A 22,633-nucleotide genomic window follows, 5' to 3' on the forward strand; every position below is an offset into this window, starting at 1 on the left:
TAAAGAAAATTCAGATTTTAATTCTTAAATATAGCAAAAGTGATTTTTAAAATAATTAAGAAACTACTAATATTCTAAAAGGGATTTTAAACTTATAAATTCTATCACGTAAAAACAAGCGATTGGGAGATTAAAATCAGATAACCGAAACGCGAAAGTAGACATTACCTTAAAAATTAATTTTTCTTTTAATAATAGTTTTTCATTAAAAAAGAGATAATTATTTTCTATAAATGGATTTCAAAGTTGTAACTTGTACCACGCGAAATCAGACGATTACAGGTTTGAAATCCGGTACTGGACACGTGAAAGCGAACGACACCTCTAACTTAATCTTCTCGGCAAAAAATATTTCTCGTTATAAAAATAAAGTGATGAAATATACATGAGTAAGAATGGTAGATGTAATCACGTTTCAGTCTGTCGTTATTAAATTTGATTTAAAACCGCGGTTTTTTAATTATGCGTAAACAAACTGATCGCATCGCCTTAGATAAACATTGTAGTAATAAATAACGGTAAACGGTGATTGGTCTCTGTGGGTTCGATAATATTTTATACTAAAACCGATAAAGTTGTGCACTTGTGAACCTATTAGTGATAAAAACCGTTGGACCCCTACGAGGGATCCTTGCCGCCCTTTAAGGAGATCAAAAACACTTGATCCTTACGATGGTTCCTTGTCGCCCTTTGAGGAGATCAAGAAGGTTGGGTCCTCATGGATGATTCCTTGCCCTCCCCCTTTGAGGCCAAAAGATGCATCAAGTCTTCGCAAGATATTTGTGTTGCCTTATTAGGGAATATCAACGAAGGTACCAAACAGGGCTCTTGAGTAATTATACAAAGACGTATAAAGAATAGTCAAAACATGAAGAATAATAACAAGATAGTTAAAACAAAGACACCTAAAAGGCGCAATTGATCAAGTTTTTTTTACAAAAATCCCCGTAGGGGCAAGAATACAAGAAAAGCCACAAAGTGTACCACTAATTGGCCATCACAAAGAATCTTAAAGATGTCCAACATGCTCAGGTCTAGTGAAGGATAAAAGAGGATACATATTCCTTCACACACCAGAAGTAGCTATTAGAGTTTCCCACTAATTCATCCTTAATTCTAACATCTTGAACTCCAAATCTTTCTTTTATTGAAGGTAAGTTTCTATAGATGACTTCAAGGTCTCCTTTGAGGCGGTCAACTCCTTGCCTTTAGCTCCACCTTAACCATCTTAGTCACCCATGACTTCTTCTCCTTTTTAAGCTCTAAAATATTCCTAGCTCTCAATATAAATCTCCTCATAGCGATTGAGCTTTATTTTCAACTCATTCTCGACATGGTCCTGCTTCTCCCTATCAACATGTTCTAACATCAACCCCCTTATCAAGTGATTCTCCTTCATATCAGATGGCTTGGGGAACGACTTGGTGTTGAAGACTTTATAATCACCGGTAATTTCTTTAAATAAGAGAATGTGGGAATTGGTAAACTTGACTGCATCAAAACCAGAGTCACCCCACAAAGAGGATTGGAAAGGCAAAACATCACTGCCATGAGACTTCTTAACACCCGCCTCCTCTGAGGTAGGCATAACAACTCCTCCACGTGCTTTCATGGAGGAATCCCCCCCTCATATTTCTGGGTGTCAGAGCTTTGTGAGTTAAGAGGGTGGCTTTCGACCTGCTTTTTGGTCCCTTAACAATCATACCCTCGGGATGACTTTGAGGGGTATCAGTTTCTCCATGCCTAGCCTTGATTTTATCCCTTCTTTTTATTCACTCATCTAAATAAATCTTATTTGTATGACTTGTAAGAAATTAAATAAAGGTCATATATTGCCTAAGGATACCTATAAAAGCGTCAAACACTCAAATCTTATTCAGGTATTCCCCAAAATAGTGGGTGGTACCTCCAATCCATATAGTGGGTGGTACCTCCAATACCCAAAATACAATCTCAAATGCACTAATAAAGCCTCAATTGTTGGGTTCCAGTTGAGAAGGTGTTTGCGATAGCACCACTAAGTCTTTATGTTGGGGCTTTGATCCCTTCTGTCGTACCCCAGACTCGTTGTTACCTTAGACAGTCACAAAAAATATATATTTCAGAATTTATAATTTCTTCATTAATAATTAGGAGTTCATCGTACATTTGTAAGAAAATTGATTATACTGAAATAACATCGAATCAAAATTTGAAAACATAACCAAGTAGACTAACCGCCACTTATTCTCCTTGTTTCCCTCTTCATTGGATTAGGAACTTCTAGGAGGTTGAATGTTCATGCTCCTGAGCTGGCCAATCATGTATGCTACATTAATTTGCATGGACCTATTCCTTCCTTGGCCCTGGTGGACTGATTGATATATCCTTTTGACTCCTTCAAGATTAGCATTGACTATGACCGGTTTGCCATAAAGGTTGTGAAATTTAAGTTTGAGATGGACTAGTAAGGCCATAGTGTCCAAGGTGGCCACCAATAGTTTGCCGAGAATCCCATTTTAAACACTATTGTAAGGGACTAAAAGGAACTGTGAGCTTACTGTTCAGACATCCCTTCCTTCTTTTATAAATATCATCAACTCGACATGCCCTCATGAACAGGTTGTCATGCCGTTAAATGCATGCAAGTATGCCCTCTCATACGACCATAAATTGCCCCTACCAAGGCCCATCTTCTCAAACAGTTTAAAGTACATTATGTCGCACGAGTTTCCACTATCGATCATGATTTTCTCGCAGTCCTATAAACTGAGCATTGGTATGTCAAGGGATCTTGGTTGACATGGCCCCGTCCTTCTTATGAACGACCAACATTTCATTAATTTTTATCTTCATCATTCCCTTGGATGGAATATTCACTAGGGTACTCCTCAAGTGATAACATGAATGTATTGGCACTTTTCTTTGCTTGCTCCCTTCTCCTTGTCGTTGGTCCCTTCTCCAATGGTCGCCGAATCCCTGAATTTTGAGGGGTACTTACCCTTGTGAGACTCATATTCCTCTCTTTTATCGCCCTTGACATACTCATATAAGAGACCTCTCTTTATAAATCCCTTGATGGCATCCTTCAACTGAGTGCACTCATCAATGTTATGGTCGTGACCCTTATGGAAGTGACAGTACTTCGTCTTATCGATTTTGGCTGACTCTCTGATAGGGAAAGGGTTTCTAACTCCTCCCTTACAAAACTTTGTGTTGGCACACTCCTGGTAAATATTCTCCTACGATGCATTCAAAGGGGTGTACTTATCATATAGACCATGGATCCTCCGACCGAATTCATCTTTCTGCCAATGGAAGTCTTTCTCAGATGAGCGGTCGAAGTTTATGTCAGTAACACCCGAGTTTTAGAATCATATTTAAGTTTATCCTCTAGGTTGATGAAAGACTGGGACTTATTCAACATATCTTTCATGGTATGAGCGTTTCTTTTCCCTAATTTCTTCCTAAATGGACTATCTCTTAACAGGTAATTCTTGAATATTCAGAATTTGAGACCCTATTCAGCTCCTTCTACTTCCACGACCACTTGCATGAAACTATCAATGTAAGATTGTAAACTCTCTTTCCTTACCTGTGTTATTCCTCTTAGGGTAGCTATCATCACTGGATATTTTTTTCGGGCCGTGAAATGAGCGGAGAAGCTCTCACATAGGCTAGTTTAGGACTCAATGCTGATATCTGAAAGAGTGTTGAACCATAACTTGGACGATTTTGTCAAAGTTAGCACAAATATTTTATACTTGGAAGCTTCATCATCTTGGAAATATTTCAAACGGCTGTTGACGAATTGCACTTGCTCGTCGGGATCTCCTTTCTCGTTGTATTCTCTCAGCTTATGAGGATTCTTCAATGGCTTCAGTATCCTACTATCCAAAATTCGGGCGGATAGAGGATGCTCATGCGGATTTGTTGTTGGTGGTTTCTCTATCTGATCTTGCAAAGGAGCAAGGTTGCATCGGTCTCCCTTAGGGCTATGAGGAGGAGTCTGATGCTTCTTGCTTTTCTGGGGATTCTGCGATTTCAAAGCTTTGTCTATCTGAGACGCGATCAACTTAGGGACAACAACTTGTCTTCTCTTTGAAAGGGCTTCCTATGCAGTGTTTCCCCTCTGAGGGGTGTTATGTAGGATTTCTTCAAGGAAAATCAACCTCTCTTCTATGTTGTTCAAAAAATCATTAGCACCTTCTATCATGAGATTGACTTGCAACAATTGGAAACCAGACAATGTTTCTAGTTTTGAAGCTGGTAGTGTTAGCGGAGGTCTGGACAGGGGTATCATAATAGATAATGCGATATGTCGAGGTTGGAGTAGATCTGGGTGCAACAAAGTATCTAAACCAACCTGATTTGTAATAGCTTAAGGAGGAGGAGGCGAAAGTTGAGTTCTCACTATTTGAGCAGCAGTTGCTTTGCCTAGGACGGGAAAATGAGTAGCTTTATATCCAAGCATTATGGAAAGGTTTGAGAGACAAAAGTTTGGAAAATCAGAAAATCAAGGTTGATTTGCTACTCGAATAGGTCGAACACGGTAGATCTAGTTTTGACTTTGAGAACTTTGATATGATAAAATGAGAAGGCTTTAAATCGATGGATTGAAGAGAGAATGTGATATTTTTAAAAATACAGAAATCACAAGCCTTTTCCCATAGACGATACTACAAATTTGTTATGGAACCAGAATTGGTTGGAGGATCGGTGGTTGCGACGGACAATAATGGATATGAGCTTCGATTAGGAGAGGAGATGATGATCTGCAAAGTTAGCACTCAAACGCTCAAGTTAGTATGTGAAGGAGAATAGTGAATGAAATTTTAATTTAAAATGGTGTACCTGAATTCTTAGTGTGTATCCTTTATATAGTGGATCGGTTATAACAATCCTCTATTTGCTAGGCTTGTGACGCAAGGAAAAGTTGGATATCTCTTGCCTCTGGATTTGTTGTATTCTTCCATATGGTAGTTCCTCTACGCCACGAACAATCCAAACGATTTGTAATTCCCTTTGAGTGGTCGACCGATGGCCATTCCAGTCGGTCTGAAACAACATAAAATAAAAGTTTTTTCCTTTCTTTTTTAGTGAAAGGAATGATCGATTTTTTTTATAAAAGAATGACCTAACTACTAAGAGTAACTTTTTAAAAATATCATCATTGAAATATTATGACTAAAGTTTATTCGTGTAGCCAATTTAGTGGAATAATATTCGGTGGTTGTTGTTGTAAATGTCACCCATGCTCAATTGACTAAAATAAAAGGGAGGTTGTATTTCTTTGGGGAGAAAGTCATAACATTACCTAGAATCATGAGTGTGGTATCAAATCATGAAGGGCAAAACATTGCTTAACGTACATTTTTATCCTTCAACACATTAATTCCAAATAAATGTTGGATGAAATTAGGAAGTAAGTGGAAATATGTATATGGCATAAGTGGTGTGATTGGAAAGGTACAACTTCACATGGATTGTTCTTTTTATGCTTGACTATGATCCAATGTTTGATAATGAAGTTGAGAAACAACCACCAATATTACCTTTTCTAAAAAAATCCAAAAAAAGGAAAGAGCTAAACCCTTTAGACAAAGCAGAGATTTATTCTCACTCTATTTTCCTCTCTATCCCATGAAAGCCATAAAATTGAGAAACAAGGTGAAGAAGAGGATGAAGCAGAAATCGCTGTTGATTGGGTCCCAAAATCGACATTACTATTGTCAATATCTAAAGACATTGTTTTCTTGGGCAGTACATAAACTATTCAAGTTGATGAGGAAGGGGTCGGTTGATGTGCTGAAATATTTTTCCGTCACTTTTTGTTTCAACTCATCAATAGATTTTTGATAGGCTGTCTCATATATATAATACATAATAAACTTAAAAGAGACAAAAGTAAAAAAAGTTCAACTGACTACAAATAAAAGTACTACAGATAGGTTAACCTAACTAATTTAATATAAATTATATATAAGAAAATAAAAGACATTTTGATTAATTTCTTGATACCTAATGTCTCAACGAGATTACATTATATAACATCAATAATGGATAATAAATCTAAAAGTAACTAAATAACAATACAATTAAAAGTTAATAATATAAATAATATATAAATTTTATACGCTATCATTAAACATAACATTGTTTAGAGATGGTTCTTTGAAATTTAATTGGTAAACCGTCTTTAAAAAAATTAAAAACAAATTAAAAAAATAAAATGTACAAGTGGAATTACATGAGTAACAATCTCACTAAAAAACCTAATACATAATCATCTAATCTTCCGTACTTGATTCTTTGGTTTCTCCGTCACGTTGATCGTGAAATTATTTTCATGATTAAAAATATTAAATAACATGGGATGAGAATAAATATAACTCTTAATACTTCCCCTCAAATTGGAGTATATATTAATCATGTCCAACTTGTTACAAATGAAATCATTACGTGCCTCATTCAATGTCTTTGTAAACAAATCTGCTAGTTGATCTCCTGTTTTAACATAGGAAGTGGATATGAGATTTTCTTGAACTTTCTCTATGATAAAGTGACAGACTACCTCAATATATTTTGTTCCTATATGAAATATCAGATTTGATGTGATATGTATGACAACCTGGTTATCACACCATAATTTCATAGAACAATTATTCTCAAATTCTATTTCATTCAAGATTTGTTTTACCCATATGAGTTCACAAGTTGTTTGAGTCATAGACCTATATTATGCTTCTGCACTTGGTCTTTCTACTACATTATGTTTCTTACTTTTCCAAGATATGAAATTAACTCCGAAGAATACACAATATCCAGTGGTAGACTTTTGATCAACTAGACATCCTGTCCAATCAGAATCTGAAAAGCCTCCACATGCATATGTCCATGATCTTGGTACACAATTCCCTTTCACAAACTTTCTTCAAATATTTAACAATGTGTATTAGTGATTTTCAATGAGTATCACTGGGGGAAGACATAAGTTGACTTACAACACTTACAATAAAAGAAATACCAGGTCTCGTAACAATTAAGTAATTCAATTTTCCCATAAATCATATATAATTTTGTGGATCTAAGAAAGGAGTTCCGTCCACTGTCAGCTTAACTCCATGCTCCATAGGAGTCTCACATAATTTAAATCCCATCATACGTTTTTCACTCAATATATCTAGAACATATTTCCTTTGTGAAAGGAAACTCCCCTTCTTCGAGTACATAAATTTAATGCCTAAGAAGTACTTCAAGACTCCCAAATCTTTTGCCTGAAACTTGGTTTGGAGGAAAACCTTTAATTTTTCAATTCATTTGCTATCACTTCCTGTAATTACAATATCATCAACACACACCACAAGTAATATATTTCCATATTTACTTTACTAAAAAACATTGTATGATCACTCTAGTATCTTTTCATTCTAAATGCTAAAACCACTTCACTGAATCTCCCAAACCAAGACCTATGTGATTGTTTCAAGCCATACAATGATTTCTTTAAACGACACACTTGTTCATTCTCACTCTAAGCAATAAAACCAAGTGGTTGCTCCATATACACCTCCTGTTGTAAATCACCATGCAAAAAAAGTTTTTCACATCTAATTAAAACAAGGGCCAATGGTGTTTGGCAGCAAGAGATATAATAATAAGAATATATGAAAGTTTAGCTGCGATAGACAAAGTATCAGTATTGTCAACTTCATATGTTTGGACATGTCCTTTAGCAACTATTTGTGCTTTTAAGTGGGCCACAAAGCCATCTGGATTCATCTTGACAATATACACCCATTTGCATCCAATAACTTGCTTTCTTGTAGGAAGAGAAACTAAATTCCAAGTGTCATTATTGTTGAGTGTGATTTTAAGTGTCGGGTTTTTGTTATCGTATCCACAGGGATTGTAAGATATCACCGCCGTTCGATGGTTGTATTAATTCTAGCTTTAGGTAACAATAGGGTTTCGGTTGTTGTCATGTTATCTTGCATAAAAATGTAATAAAATGCGGTAAAAGTTATGGTTTGAATATTTGAGAAATATTGCCAAAGTTAGGGTTCAACGATCACTTTGCATGTATTTGTTCGGTCAACAATCTTATAAACTCCTTTAGATGATAAATTATTTCACAAAGTCCTCCCAATGTGTTTCTCTCGAACACACATTGTGAGTTTTCCCATTTTGATCCATTGTTTATCTCTAACACAATCTATCAAAATGACAACATTTTGGTTCAACCTTATGGTGAACAAAATCATTCATTACTATCTCTAGCTAACAAACAAGATTGGATGAAAACCTAGGTTAAGAGTTGGTAAACATCTCTCGATCATAAACCAACACAAAGAGTTTTGAATAAGAACAAAGTTTTCATCATATATTCACCATTAAAGAGTTTACAAATGAAGATCCTTGCATTTACCCACAAAGCTAATGATCATCTACATCTAACCTTGACAAAATGGAGGACTTAGCTACTCATTTTCATGGTAGCTTGGTCGGCAAGTTTCGGAAGAAGGTTGATCAACATCTGAGTCGAATAATCGAGATTGGATGGGAATCCACCTTCTTTTTGTGAAAGATGGTTAAGAGATGAAGAGAAATGGTTTTTAGGTCAAAAAGATCTCTAGAGCAAAAGCTGGAAAATATCTAGAAAAAATACAAAAGTATGGAAAGATGAAGTATCGCTCTCAAAAGTGGCACTTGCTACTTATAGTGCTGCTTTTGGGCTGTCATGCTCGCTAGGCGAGCAGACTGCTTCGCCTAGCGAGCCCCAAAATTAGGCACCTGAGGCATCTGCGCCCAGAGAAACAGCCTTTCCCAGACTGTCATGTTCGCCTAGCGAACAAAACCTTCGCCTAGCGAAGGACACGCTTCAACCTTCGCCCCAGCGAGGTTGAGAGGTTTAGCTACTGGAATGCTCGCTGGGAACTCGCTAGAGCCTCGCCTAGCGAGTGAGTGCTGGCTGCGCTTTTCACCAAGTCTGGAAGTGTTCGCTACCCACCTCGCTAGCAGCTCGCCTAGCGAGTTTGGTCATGTTTGCCACTGTAAAATACTGGAGCATTTCGCTGGACTCTCGCTGGACGCTCGCCTAGCGAGTGCTTCGCCACAGCCCTCGCCTAGCGAGCAGGCTGATGAATGCTTGTTTGATTTGATCCCTTTGCCAAATTTCTTGTGTCTTCACTTTCTATTATTTCATGCCTACTTCCTGCACAATAACACACAAATCAAAGGTACCAAGATCGTTTATCATTGAATTGCATTTCATCTAAAACAAGGGTGGTTTTGAACATTTTAGCAAGGAAATAGAGTGAAAGATGCCCACATATGATAGCTCAAATAAGCACTTTTGGGCATCTAACAATTATGCTCAAAAGCCTTCATTTCCAGTCTGTCTCCCACCATCATGATTAATAACATCTAAAAGATATTTAGGAACATAAATAGAATATATGCGAGCAACAAAGGATTTAAAAGTAGATGACAAAAGACAAGAAGACACATAGAGAAAATAGGATAAGTACAAGTACGTTTACCTTTGCATAAGGCAATTGGAAGGTCATTTTCAAAATCTGCAGGTAGTGAAGGGCGTAGAGGTTGAGTATCTTTTGGGATATCCTCTTTTGAAACCTAAGGACGACGAGAATGCGTATGCTCAAAGAACTTGAAACCTGTTGCAATAGGAGTTGGAGTAATATAATGGCTAATGATATAAGTTAAGAAAGAATCATCTAACTCACACACTGGAAAGAACAATTGGGACTCAACAAAAAAGGACAATCTTCAAAGAATGAGACATCAGCTGAAATCAGATAATGACAAAGATTTGGGGAAAATCAATTATACCCCTTTTGGGTACGAGAGTAACCCAAAAATACACACTTCCATGACTTTGGCTCCAACTTAGTTACATGCAAACGAACATCAAACACAAAACATGTTCAACCAAATATTTCGGGGGGTAAAGAAAACAAAGAATGAGAAGGAAAAAGGATGGAATATGGGATAACACCATTTAAAATAGATGATGGCATGCAATTAATTAAGTAGGCAGTAATGAGTATTGCATTTGCCCAAAAAAAAAACTTTTGTAACTTTCATCTCAAACAATAAAGCTCAAACAACTTCCTTTAAGTGTTTGTTTTTGCGCTTAATAACTTCAATTTGTTGTGGAGTGACAATGCAAGATGATTGGTGAATCATGCCATGTTGATTCGTGAAAGTAATAAATTACGGAGAAAAATATTCTTTGGCATTATCACTTCTAAGAATGCGAACATGACAATTAAGTTGAGTACGAATTTCAGCGTAAAAATTGAAAAATATAGTAAACAACTCATATATATATATATATATATATATATATATATATATATATATATATATATATATATATATATATATATATATATATATATATATATATTTCATTAGATATAACCAAGTTGCACAGGAATAGTCATAAACAAAAGTAATAAAATAATTATAACTAAACTTTGAGGTTACTAGACAAGGACCCCAAACATCAGAATAAATAATGTCAATCACTGCTTGAGCTCTTTTATTTTGACGAGGTACGTAAACAATACGATGGTGCTTAGCAAACTAACACGAATCATAAGACAAACTCGATATTGAATCTAACCGAGGACACATTCTTGTAAGAACTCCAGAAGATAGATGTCCAAGGCGACATTAAAGCTGAAAACGTGACATACTAAATTTTTTGGATACTGTAAATGCTTGTGAAAGTGCTTCTTCAAACAGATACATCCCATTAGATACTTGTCCTCTACCAATAATCCTTTGGGTCAACAGATCCTGAAATACATAAGAGTTGGGGAAAAAGTCACATTATAATTTAAAGAATTAGTTATTTGACTAATTGATTACATGGAAACTGAGGTAAGTATAAGACATATGACAAAGGTAAGGTAGAAACCAGGGTAGAACACCCATTTCCTTTAACATGGACTTTAGAATCATCGACAAGGATAACAAAAGAATGATTACTAGAATGACTAAAGAGGGGAAAAAAAATACTTGAAACCCCTGTCATGTGATCAGTGGCGCTAGAATCAATAACTCAACGTCGAGAAGAAGAGGATATACATACAGTAGGATTACTTGTTTGGACAAATATGGTCGTCGAGGAAGATGGAAATGGTTACTGGGAAATCTGAAACTGTGCATATCTATTAAACTCTTCATCACTCATAACTATTCTACGCCCTTCATTTTGTGAAGGCTGAGACATTGTATTAGCGAAGCAAGGATTAACCCGTGCATGGGGACAATAGTTTCGATAGTGACACAATTTTCCACAACCAAAGCACCGAACTGCAGCACCATGGTCACCACCCAAATGACCATGGCCACCACGACCTCCTCTACCTCCATTATAAAAAACACCGCGACCTCCAGATTGCACAACTAAAGCTAAACAATCAGAGGAATTATTGTATGTAGTAGTGGGGCATGCTTCCACAAAGGATGACTGCATAAACTGGGAGAAAACATCAGTAAGGTTATCAACCTGCTTACCAGACAAAATCTGGGATTTAACCACCTCATACTCTAAATCAAGACCACAAAGCCAACTTAAGGCTATAAGTTTCTTTTGTTGAGTTAACATCTCTTCGACAAATTTGCACGTTAGAAGAGAAGACATATTTATTAAACTCCAAAAAGTAATACATCAACTTATGCTTATCCTATTTGAGAAGAAAAATCTCTTGCGAAAGAGCATAAATGCGATTCAGATTATCAGGCTTACAGAAAATAAATTTCAAAAATCCCACAAATCTTTCACAATCTTGCAATGAGTAATAACCGTTTGAACTCTCCTATAAACAAAATTCACAAGTAAATGCAAAATATGTTTATCCTCTGTATTTAAAATTGTTGCTGCATTTGTTTCCTTTGCACATGCTTTTGTTAAATATCCATCCTTTCTCATTCCTCTGAGACTAACTTCAACTAGATACTTCCATTCCACAAAGTTCTTACCATCCCTGTCAAACTTGATATAAGTGAGTTTTATGGAAGTATTAACAAACTCTGTAATGAGCTTCTTAGAATTGTCTTTGATGATATTTTCAATCTCCGTCGACATTGTTTAACCAACAACACAACATCACACCCGATTTTGACTAAAAAATGCACAAACATACACTATAAATGCAGAACACCACTAAAACACCATAAATAGCCAATGAATCCACAAAACTTCTATCAAGTCTAAAAAAACACCTTAGTTTGTCCCAAAACCACAACCCAACTGCTACCGAAAACACGCGATTCAGATTGCGCATGAAAGAAATGATTAAGAACACCGATTTCTCTAATTTGCGAATTTCTCCAAGATTCGGCCGCCGACTTTTTTTTCACCCGTCCAACATGCAAAATCGGTCTTGTCTGATGCCGCTGGTAGGGTTCATTTTTTTCTGATTATTTTTTAACTTTTTTTTCCCAACGCTGAACCTTAGTAGGCTCTAGATACCATATAAAAAGAGAGCAATAATCTGAATAATCAATCAGATGCACTACAATATGTTGTGATCCTCATATTTATATTAATAGATTTAAAAAATAGTAAATAAGGAAGATAAATGGATCAAACACGTATGCTTTATACTAAATTCTAATAATATAATATAAATATAACTCTTAACCCTCATGAATCTTCGATTCTTTTTGAAGTCTTTGATGATCCCTTACTAATGACATTCTAAAATTCTTTTATTTGAGTCCTTAAATACAATTATGATTGTATCTTAATTTAAATTTGTGTATAATCTGAACTTAAAGTTTAAATCCCCGATCATGAGCATAATATGGTAATCTAAATCTATCTAACAAGTAAAGTACACATTTTGAGTTTAATAATTAAAGCTATAATAAATCCGTTTCGTGTTCCTAATTGTGGTCACCATCGTATACTTTTTTATATATCTTTATTTATTATCATTAAAATCAACATAATTAAATATTAATTTTAAACTGTGTAAATTAAAAAAAAAACATAAAAAATAAGACATATAAGATTTAAGAGAGAGAAAAATGACCACCCACTAAGATAGAAAATCATTTATGACATTTGACCGAAAATTAAAAAGTTTATACATTAATAAATTAATATTGTCAATACATATATATACCATATTTCTTCCGTCAAAATATATTTTAGAAAAATAAAACATATTAGATTATTTTGAGTACATTTCCAAATACATGGACACAAACAGTACACAAATTAAAAAAATTACTTTATTGGTTAGTCAAATAATATGGAGCATCAAATACATAGGAACAAATAAATATTTGAGTTAAATTGTAAAAGAAATTAAATATTTGATTTGACTTGAATTCTTCTAAGAAAAGAAATTTAGAAAAAAAAACCTTGCCTTACATATTTAAATTTTAATCAGTTCTTCAGCCTTGGAATATCATCAAAAATTTCAATAGAGATGCTAATAAATCGAAATATTGATAGCGATGATGAATTCTTACACTACTTCGATGATGATGTAGATTCAGAAGAGTTGTTTGAGATAAATCCGAAAAAGAAATCGTTAGATTCAATAAGTGAGGAAGATTGCAAGAGTAGTGTTTTCTCTATTGATATTCACGAAAAGAAAAAACTAGACGATGTTGTTTATGTAGTAGTTGGAGAAACTTGTTCAAGCATGGAAGCACTTTCATGGACTTTAAAGCACTTAGTGAACCCTAATTCTACTATTGTTTTTCTTATACATGTTTTTCCTAAAGCCAAGCGAATTCCAACTCCACGTAAGTATTTCAAATTTGAATCAATTATTTTTTATACTTCATTGTTTTTTTTATAGATATTTGTGATGATTTATGGAAGATGAATAACAGTGGGAAAAATTCCAAGAAAATATGTGAGTCAAAAACATGTTAACACATACTTAAGCCAAGAGAAAAGGAAGAGGAAAATATTCCTTCAGAGGTTTATTGACGTGTGTACTGCCTCAAAAGTTAAGGTGGATGTGTTGTTTATTGAGGATGACAATGTTGTTAAAGCCATTGTAGATCTTGTTATGAGTCTAAATATTAGAAAATTGGTGATTGGAACTACACAATCTAATCTAAGGTACCATGTTTGAAACTCATGTGTGACACTAAGTTAATCATTAATAGTAGTATATTTTTACTAAATGTTTTTATTATTTTGATTTGGATTATTAGAAAGCATGTGTCAAGAAGGCAAAATTCTACTGCGGAGATGGTGTTAAAAAGTATAGAACAAAGATGTGATGTTAAGATAATATGTGAAGGAAGAGAAGTGATCGATGAGATGATTAATGGGTGGACTTCACAACATGATGAAGGAGATGGTTTTGTTTCAGGCAAGCCAGTCATACCTAAATCATTTTGGTTATTTAGGTCCAGATATGATTGGAATTGGAACTATGCAATCTAATATAAGAAATAACACAATATCTAAACTATGTGCATACGGATGATTAATGGCGACATTTCACGGGTTTAAATTACGGTTGTGATAGCGGTCGTGCAGTTATAGTTTCTGGAGTTGTGATTTTTGTCATTATTTTTAATTGGGAGATATTTGAAATATATAATTGAAAAATACTTAGTTTTAACATTTTTCATTATATTTGAAGTAAATTAAGTTTTGAAATTTTGAAATTTGATAAAATAATTGAAGAAATATGGATGAAGTTATTCGATGAAAATACATTAATATAAATCTACTGGTTTATCCATGAAGTACAATGAATTGTAGTTGACCCTAGATTGTGTTGGATTGTCTTATCTTTCTTAAAAAAATGATTTATCTTTTTCATTCAAGAACAAAATCAATAAGATTATTTAATGACGTCATTGTAAGTTAATTACCTTTATAACATGACTAAATATACACATATATCTCCATTATTATCAGAGAAAGGAAACAAAACATTTGGATTAATCGACAACCAAAGAGTGTTTTGGAGATGCTAATGACTCATCCGGAGAATCATGAAAAAGAATCTTTATATTTTTCTATTATATTTAAGGGATCAACTATTAGATTCTCGTATCCACTTTTATATTTAATTTTTAAATAAAATTCTTCGAGCAACAACATCCATCGAATCAATATCGATTTTGACTCTGAAAAAGTTAAATTTGAATGCAGACGAAGTCTGAAGAAAGTTAAAGGGGATTCTAAAGTGAAGACACTCTCTGAACAAAAGGAAGAATACAAAGGCGTGTTTAAAAGCAAAGTCAAGTTTCAGGATTATCAAAGTCAACACTCATGCAAGAAACTATTTAGAACGGATCTGACAAAATACTATGTTAGATCAAGCATCTGAACTCTACTCAAGCTTCATTAAAATTTGTTTCAGAAGCCTCTGAGTAGAAGTCAGTAAACAAGGGAAATACTTCTCCAACAATCAAAGCATCTGAACAAACTAGTAAATGCTTATGCATTTTTTGTTCAAGATTTACTCTGGGCTCTGATACTTTCAAGCCTCACTCTGAATAGACTTTATAGTCTACATCATCTAGGCTCTGGACTCTGATCAAGCTTCACTTCATCTCTTATATGAAGCCTCTGATTATGACAAGAAGTATATTCAAGGAAAGTACGATGAAAAAGGGATTTCCTAAAAAGGACTGACATAGAACATCTTCAAGGACTATATTATCAACGACTATCAAATATTTTTTATCCACTCCCCATGAGATATGATAACATTGTACTTTTTGTACAATTGTGGAATTAATTGAATATTCCTATTCTACCCTCCAACGGATCTATTTATCTCCTATATATTTAGAGGAATAAGAATATGGAAGGTGTGTGTGTGTGTGGGGGGGGGGGGGGGGGGGTCTTCGCCTGCACTGAAGCTATAACACCACACAACGACAAAGAGAGAAACAATTAGAGCTTTCATTGTATATCATTTTAAGTGTAATCATTTGTCTACATTTTTGTGTGTTATCTACTTATTTGAGAAGCAATCTTTGTAAACACAACATTGTATTATTAACCATTGGAAGTTCTTGAGTGACTAATGTTAGTCGAATACTCAAGAAGTCTTAGACATTTTGTCTTTGAGTTGGTTTCCTTGAGCGACTGGTGTTAGTCTGAATACTCAAGAAGATATTGACGGCTAGTCTTTATGATGTAATCAGTTTGATGATTGGATTAAGTCCTTTTTGAAGGTGAAATCACTCTGGTGAATGGAATGGACTAACCTTGTTAACGGTGAACTAGGATAAAAAATCTTGTGTCTTTATCTTTATCATTATCTTTGATGTTTGATATATTGGGTGGCAAACCGTTTTAAATTCAGAAACTCAATTCAAACCCCCAATTTCTTGAGTTTATTGCACCTTCAATTGATATTAGAGCGCTAGTTCTGGTATTGACTTGTTGTGTCAAACACTTAACCGTGTCATAAAAAGATCCATTTTCTTGAAACATAAATGTCTCATGTTTACAATGATAATGATTATCATTCTTCCAATCCTCCAAGGTTTGATAGAGATAAATTTGATTACTGGAAAGACGGGATATAAAGTTTCTTTCATGGTCAAGTTGGAAGTCTATGGGATATGATTTTCAAAGGCTACAGACATCCTTTGGATGCTAATGGTGTAATGCTCGAAAGAAATCAGATGAATGAGCAACATAGAAAGAAATACTTTGCTTTATGCTATCTCCTTTTTAGAGTATGAAAAGATTATAAATAAAGATTTTGCAAAGTCTATATTTGATTTTCTTTTAGAATGACTCTTAAACAAAATGAGCAAGTTAAGGAATCAAATGCTTTGGCCTTAATCCAAATCTTTTGAAGAAAGTTTATGCTGAAGAAGATGAGATTTCTCTTCATTCCAGAAGAGTAAATCAATTCTAGAGAAAGAGACAAAATATTTTCGGGGCTGAAAAAGATATCATATACCTTTAGTAGCCAGGTCACTTCAAAAATGAATGTTCCAAGCTAAGGAAAGAAATTCCTAAGAAAAGGCTCATCAAACATATGAAGAAGGGTAAGAATCTCCATCAGAATCAGAATCACACTCCTATGAGAAATCATGAGCAGCAAGGTTGAGACATCTATCTTGGAACCTGGAACATGGATGCTCACAACATAACAAAGGGATAAAGGCATATGCTTCAAGATCTAGAACTTAAATGTCATGGCTCTAAAGGTTCTGACGGAGATAAATAGAATGAGATACTCTAAACTCTCAAAAGGCTACATATTTTACTGTGAGTGCATCTTTCTGTTTAGATATGTTTTTGTATGATGTTAAAACTAGGAATTATCGTTTATGTATATTGGACGGTGTCATCTGAGTCTAGATGTGCATTTTAACATTCTTGCATTAGGGAAATGGTTTGGAAAAAGACTGTGCATCAAAATATTGTGTCATTCATGAAAAACTGGTTTTAGGTAAAAAAATCACATTACAGGTCAACACATGCGCGAAATAGATTGACACATAGCTCATATGCAAATGCATAGGTCGACACATTGTAGGAACATGTCGACACATATGTTGTAGTATTAAAGCCTGTAAGGTTCTGTTTTATGTGCTAACTGAACAAGTCGACCTATAGGCAACACATTACCTTGATAGGTCGACACATGACCTCTGACAGGTTGACACATTGCTTCATTAGGTCGACATATGGCTCATACAAGTCGACCTATTGAACAAAAATGTTGAAAAAATACTCTTGTTTTCATTCCTTTTGCATTCCTTTTGCTCTTTATTGGTCACATACATATAAATACCATATACATACATCATTCTCTAGTAAGGTTTCTAGAGTGAGTAAAGCCTACATGAATCTAGGATTTCAAAGCATCTCTTCATCTTAAATTCAATTTATTCATACACATAATCAAACTACACATAATCATTTTTGGATTGGGTGCAATCAAGATTAGGATTGATAACGTCCAGTTAGGTTTTTTGTACCGAGAATATTGGGTTGAGATCTTTGAGGGATTCAAATCAGAAAACCGAGGTGGGGTTTTCCTTCAATATCTTTAGGGTATGAAGGTTTTGGACAAGATCGTGCAATTTGGATCCAATCGAGTGAAAGCCTTGGGACTAGGTGTGTCGTGCAAGGGAGTAGCGTGAAATGGTGGGTCGTGTTGACAAATCTTTGGTTCAACAAGTGTGTGTTTGGGATTAAGTCATTCGGGTGAAAGCCTTAAGACAAGGAGGTCGTTCAAGGAAGTAGAAAAAACATGTGAATTGAAGCAGCATTATTGGTGTCTTGATCAATCTTTGATCAAGGTTTTTGGAGGTGTTAGAGTCAAGAATAAACTTAGGGTTTGTGGGATTTGATCTCTCATCTCTTATATACATACATTTACAAAGTAATATTTATTATAATAATATCTGAATTCGAATTCGAATTGAGGGAAGACGTACCTATAGCGAGGTCGATCAGGGAACTGTCAAAATTATAACGAGGTCGATCAGGGAACTGTCTAAACAAATCCTTTGATCACTGGATCATCATAGTTTGGATCATAATTTTGATTATATTTTGAATCTTGTGTTTGTTGTATTAATCACTAACCATTTGGTTGTGATTGGATTTCTTAGAACAACAAACACCGTATAAAATTCCAAACTTGGTTTTTCGCACACCAAGTATTTGACAAATTGTTTGACTTGGTTTTTTGTGTGTGGATATCATAGGAGATAGACTTTTACTATTGTAGAGTATTCAATTAGTTGTGCTTAATTTTTATTGATTGACTTGTGAATTATTATCATAACATTGACACCGTTACACATATCTGAGCTATTCAATAGTAGGTTCAGTTAGACGATTTTTGATCTGAGAAATATTTTAAACTTGCTTCCGCGTCATAAATTTTTCTAAGTCAAATTTTCGGATAAATTTTTAACTTGGGATATATTCACCCCCTTTAGATCTAGGCCTGTCTTCTAACAAGTGGTATCACAAGCTCCGATTGTTTCCGGTCTTAAGATTTGTTTATTAGATAATGGCTATCGAACCTAAAGGGACGTAAGATAGAGCACCTATTTTTATCGGAGAAAATTATGGCTATTGGAAAGCTCGAGTGTATATCCATGTCAACTCCGTTGACAAGGCTATATGGGATGCAATCATCAGTGGTCCAAATGAAATTACAATGACCAATGCTGAATGTGTTACCATACCAAAACTGGAAAGTCAATGGAATGATAATGATAAGAGGTTGTGGTCACATTATTGGAAAGCACGAAATATTCTCATATCCGCTTTAGGTGTTAATGAGTATTATCGTGTTTTTCATTGTGATACCGTCAAAGCTATGTGGGATGCATTAGAAGTTGCCCATTAGGGAACTAATGAGGTCAAATAAGCTAGAATCAATATATTAAATCAAGAGTTTGAACTCTTTCGTATAAAGTATGAGAGTAACCTTTAGATAGTAACATCCATCGTAGCACAGAACAATCAAAATGGTTCCCGTTAAGTACAACGGATGTGAAGGGTGCTAATACCTTCCCCTTGCATAACCGACTTCCTTACCCTTTTTATGTTCCCCTGGGTTTTATTGATGTTTTCCCTTTCCGTCGGGAATAAATAAATTTTGATGGTGACTCTGTTGTATCTTCGAGCGTGCGATACGCTCAGGTATTTTTCACGCAACTTCACTCATCTATTCCAAGATTGCAAGTGGGATGCATTAGGGTTTTATAAATTTCACATTCAGCCATATCAAAACTCTCCAGAAGTTCTTTTGTATATTTATTTTGTTGAACGTATCATCCTTCAGAGCCTTGATTAATTTGTATTCCCATAAGGAATTTTAATTCTCTCATCATGCTCATTTCAAATTCTACTTGCTTAGACTTGGAAAATTCTTTGCAGACAGAGGCATTAGTAGAACCAAAAATGATATCATCAACAAATTTGAATTATTAAGATATAATTTTTGAATGTTTTACAAAACAACGTTGTATCCAATTTCCCTCTTAAAAAATCATTTTCCAAAAGAAAATTGCTAAGTCTTTCATACCAAGCTGAGGGAGCTTGTTTCAGACCATACAAAGATTTCTTAAGTTTATAAACAAAATTAGGATTTTTATGATTTTCAAAACCAGGAGGTTGATGGACATAAACTTCTTCGGTTATATAACCATTCAAAAATGCGCTTTTAACATCCATTTGATATAAGAAAATACTATTGTTTATTGTAAATTAAATTAAAAGACAAATATATTCTAACTTGGCCACTGGTGCAAGGGTTTATGTATAGTCAATTCCTTTTTGTTGATTATAACCTTGTGCCACCGAATTGGCTTTGTTTCTTACCACTTCTCCTTGATCATTCAACTTGTTTCTGAAGACCCACTTGGTTCTTATGACATGTTTTCCTTTGGGTTTTGGCAATAGATCTCATACATCATTTCTGGAGAACTGATTCATCTCTTCTTGCATAGCCAAAATCCATTCAGTGTCCATAATTACTTCATCAATGGAGGTAGGTTCTATTAAAGACACCAACTACAGGAGCATTTCTTCATAAGGTTTGAATGAAGATCTGATTCTGATGGGTTCAGTTTTATCTCCCAGAATTAATTCCTTATGATGTAAAGAACTTTGCCTTTATTTCAGAAGAAGTGATTGAGAAGTAGTAGCTTTTGATTTAGATTGATAAGTTTTGTGTTTGGAATCTTTAGAGTCTTTAACTTCAGATTCCTTGCCTTAAGAATCTGAGTAGCTAATTTCCAGATCAATAGTTCCTATATCGATGGTCTTATTCTCTTAATCTCCTTCAAAACCTCAGAGCCATGAGATTTAAGTTCCATATCTTGGAGCATGTTCCTTTTTCCCTTTGTAAGATGAGAGTATCCATGTTCCAGATAGCAGGATTGGTGTCTCAACCTTGCTGCCAAGGATTTCTCATTGGAGTTTGATTCTGATTCTGATGGAGATTCTGACCGTTCTTCATATCTTCGATGAAATTTTCCTTAGGATTTTCTTTCTTTAGCTTAGGACATTCATTTTTGAAGTGTCCTGGCTACATGATAAAAGCAGATGATATCTTTATCAACACCGGACATCTTCTATCTCTTTTATTAGAATTGATTTACTCTTCTGGAGTGAAGAGAAATCTCATCTTCTTCAACAGAAACTTTTTCACAATATTTTGGATTAAAGTCAAAACCTTTGAATACTAAAATTTCTCATTTCCTTCAAGATTCATTCTAAGAGAATGAAATATAGACTTTAAAGAGTCTCTTTTTGAAAACTTTCCATACTATAAATAAGAGATAACATAAGTTAAAGTATTTATGAACCCATGAAGATTTAAGTGATCATTTCTTTGTTGCTCATTCATTTTACTTCTTTCAAGTCTAATTCCATTAGCATCCAAAGGATGTGTATATCCATTTAAAATCGTATCCCATAGATCTGCATCAAGGCCAAGAAAGAAACTTGTATCCTGTCTTTCTAGTACTCAAATTCATCTCCATCTAAAATGGGAAAATTGACAAGATACTAATTTTTATCATTGTTTGAATGAGTCATTTAGTGTTTCAAGAAAATGGATCTTTTTCTGACACGGTTAAGTATTTGACACAACGAGTCAATATCGGAATCGGAGCTATGATACTAATTGAAGGTGTAAGAAATACAAGAAAGGGGGGTTTGAATTGAGTTTTTGGATTTATAAACTTTTTTCCGCCTAATGTATCAAACATCGATATGATATAAATAAAGATGTGAGCACAAATATTTTACCATGGTTTATTGTTAACAAATTTACATTCAGTCCACCCATCTGAGTGATTTTGCCTTTAAAAAGGACTTAATCCAATAATCAAAAACTAATCGTCAATGTCTTCTTTAGAATTTCTGACTATACCCTAGTATCTCAAGGAAATCAACGCGAAGACAAATTTGTCAAAGACTTCTTGAGTATTCAAACTAACACTAGTCACTCAAGGACATAACCATGGTTAAGAATATAATGTTTGTGTTTACAAAGATTGCTTCTCAAATAAGCAGATAATACACAAAATGATGATCAAATGAATACACTTAAAATGATATAATATGAAAGCTCTATGTTTCTCTCTCTTGTTGTGGTGTTGTAGCTTCGGCTTATACGGAGATTCACACACACACACACACACACACACACACACACTTTCATATTCTTCTTCCTCTAAATATATAGAAGAGAAATAAACCAGTTGGAGAATATAATAGGAATTTTTCTCAAAGTACTTGATGTATGAAAGTCACTTCATATGCAACACTATAGTGGAACTTGTAGCGGAGAGTTGCTGATGATGGGATGTGAGAAGCCTCTTTAGAACAAAGTACACTACTTTACATCGAAAGTAAATTTGATTTTATACTTTTGTCACATCAATCAACATATACCTTTTGATTTAAATTGCCTAGTCATAGGCTTCTTATGCAAGTGGATTGAAGCTTGAGTAGAGATCAGAGTCTGTCTTCAGAACTTGATGAGACTTCAGAGTCTTTGGAGTACTGGGTTCTGAGACTTTCACAAACTTGTAGTCAGAGCTTTTATCAGAGTTTGTCTGGATGGTTTGTATTCATAAATGTTGACTTAATACTTTAGAGTTGACTTGTTTGTAAACACGCTTTTAT

At 34.5% G+C, this 22,633-nt stretch overlaps 1 protein-coding gene across 1 annotated transcript; it reads left to right on the top strand.

Moving 5' to 3' along the window:
• The first annotated feature begins 13,454 nt into the window (after window positions 1–13,454).
• On the top strand, window positions 13,455–14,431 carry LOC127135755 (U-box domain-containing protein 35). The gene is made up of 3 exons (XM_051062395.1): window positions 13,455–13,776; window positions 13,867–14,101; window positions 14,197–14,431. The coding sequence occupies exons 1-3, from the start codon at window positions 13,455–13,457 to the stop codon at window positions 14,429–14,431; spliced, it is 792 nt and encodes a 263-aa protein (XP_050918352.1).
• The last annotated feature ends 8,202 nt before the right edge of the window (window positions 14,432–22,633 follow it).

This window comes from Lathyrus oleraceus, chromosome 4 (assembly GCF_024323335.1).
Source record: "Lathyrus oleraceus cultivar Zhongwan6 chromosome 4, CAAS_Psat_ZW6_1.0, whole genome shotgun sequence".
Lineage (NCBI taxonomy): Eukaryota > Viridiplantae > Streptophyta > Magnoliopsida > Fabales > Fabaceae > Lathyrus > Lathyrus oleraceus.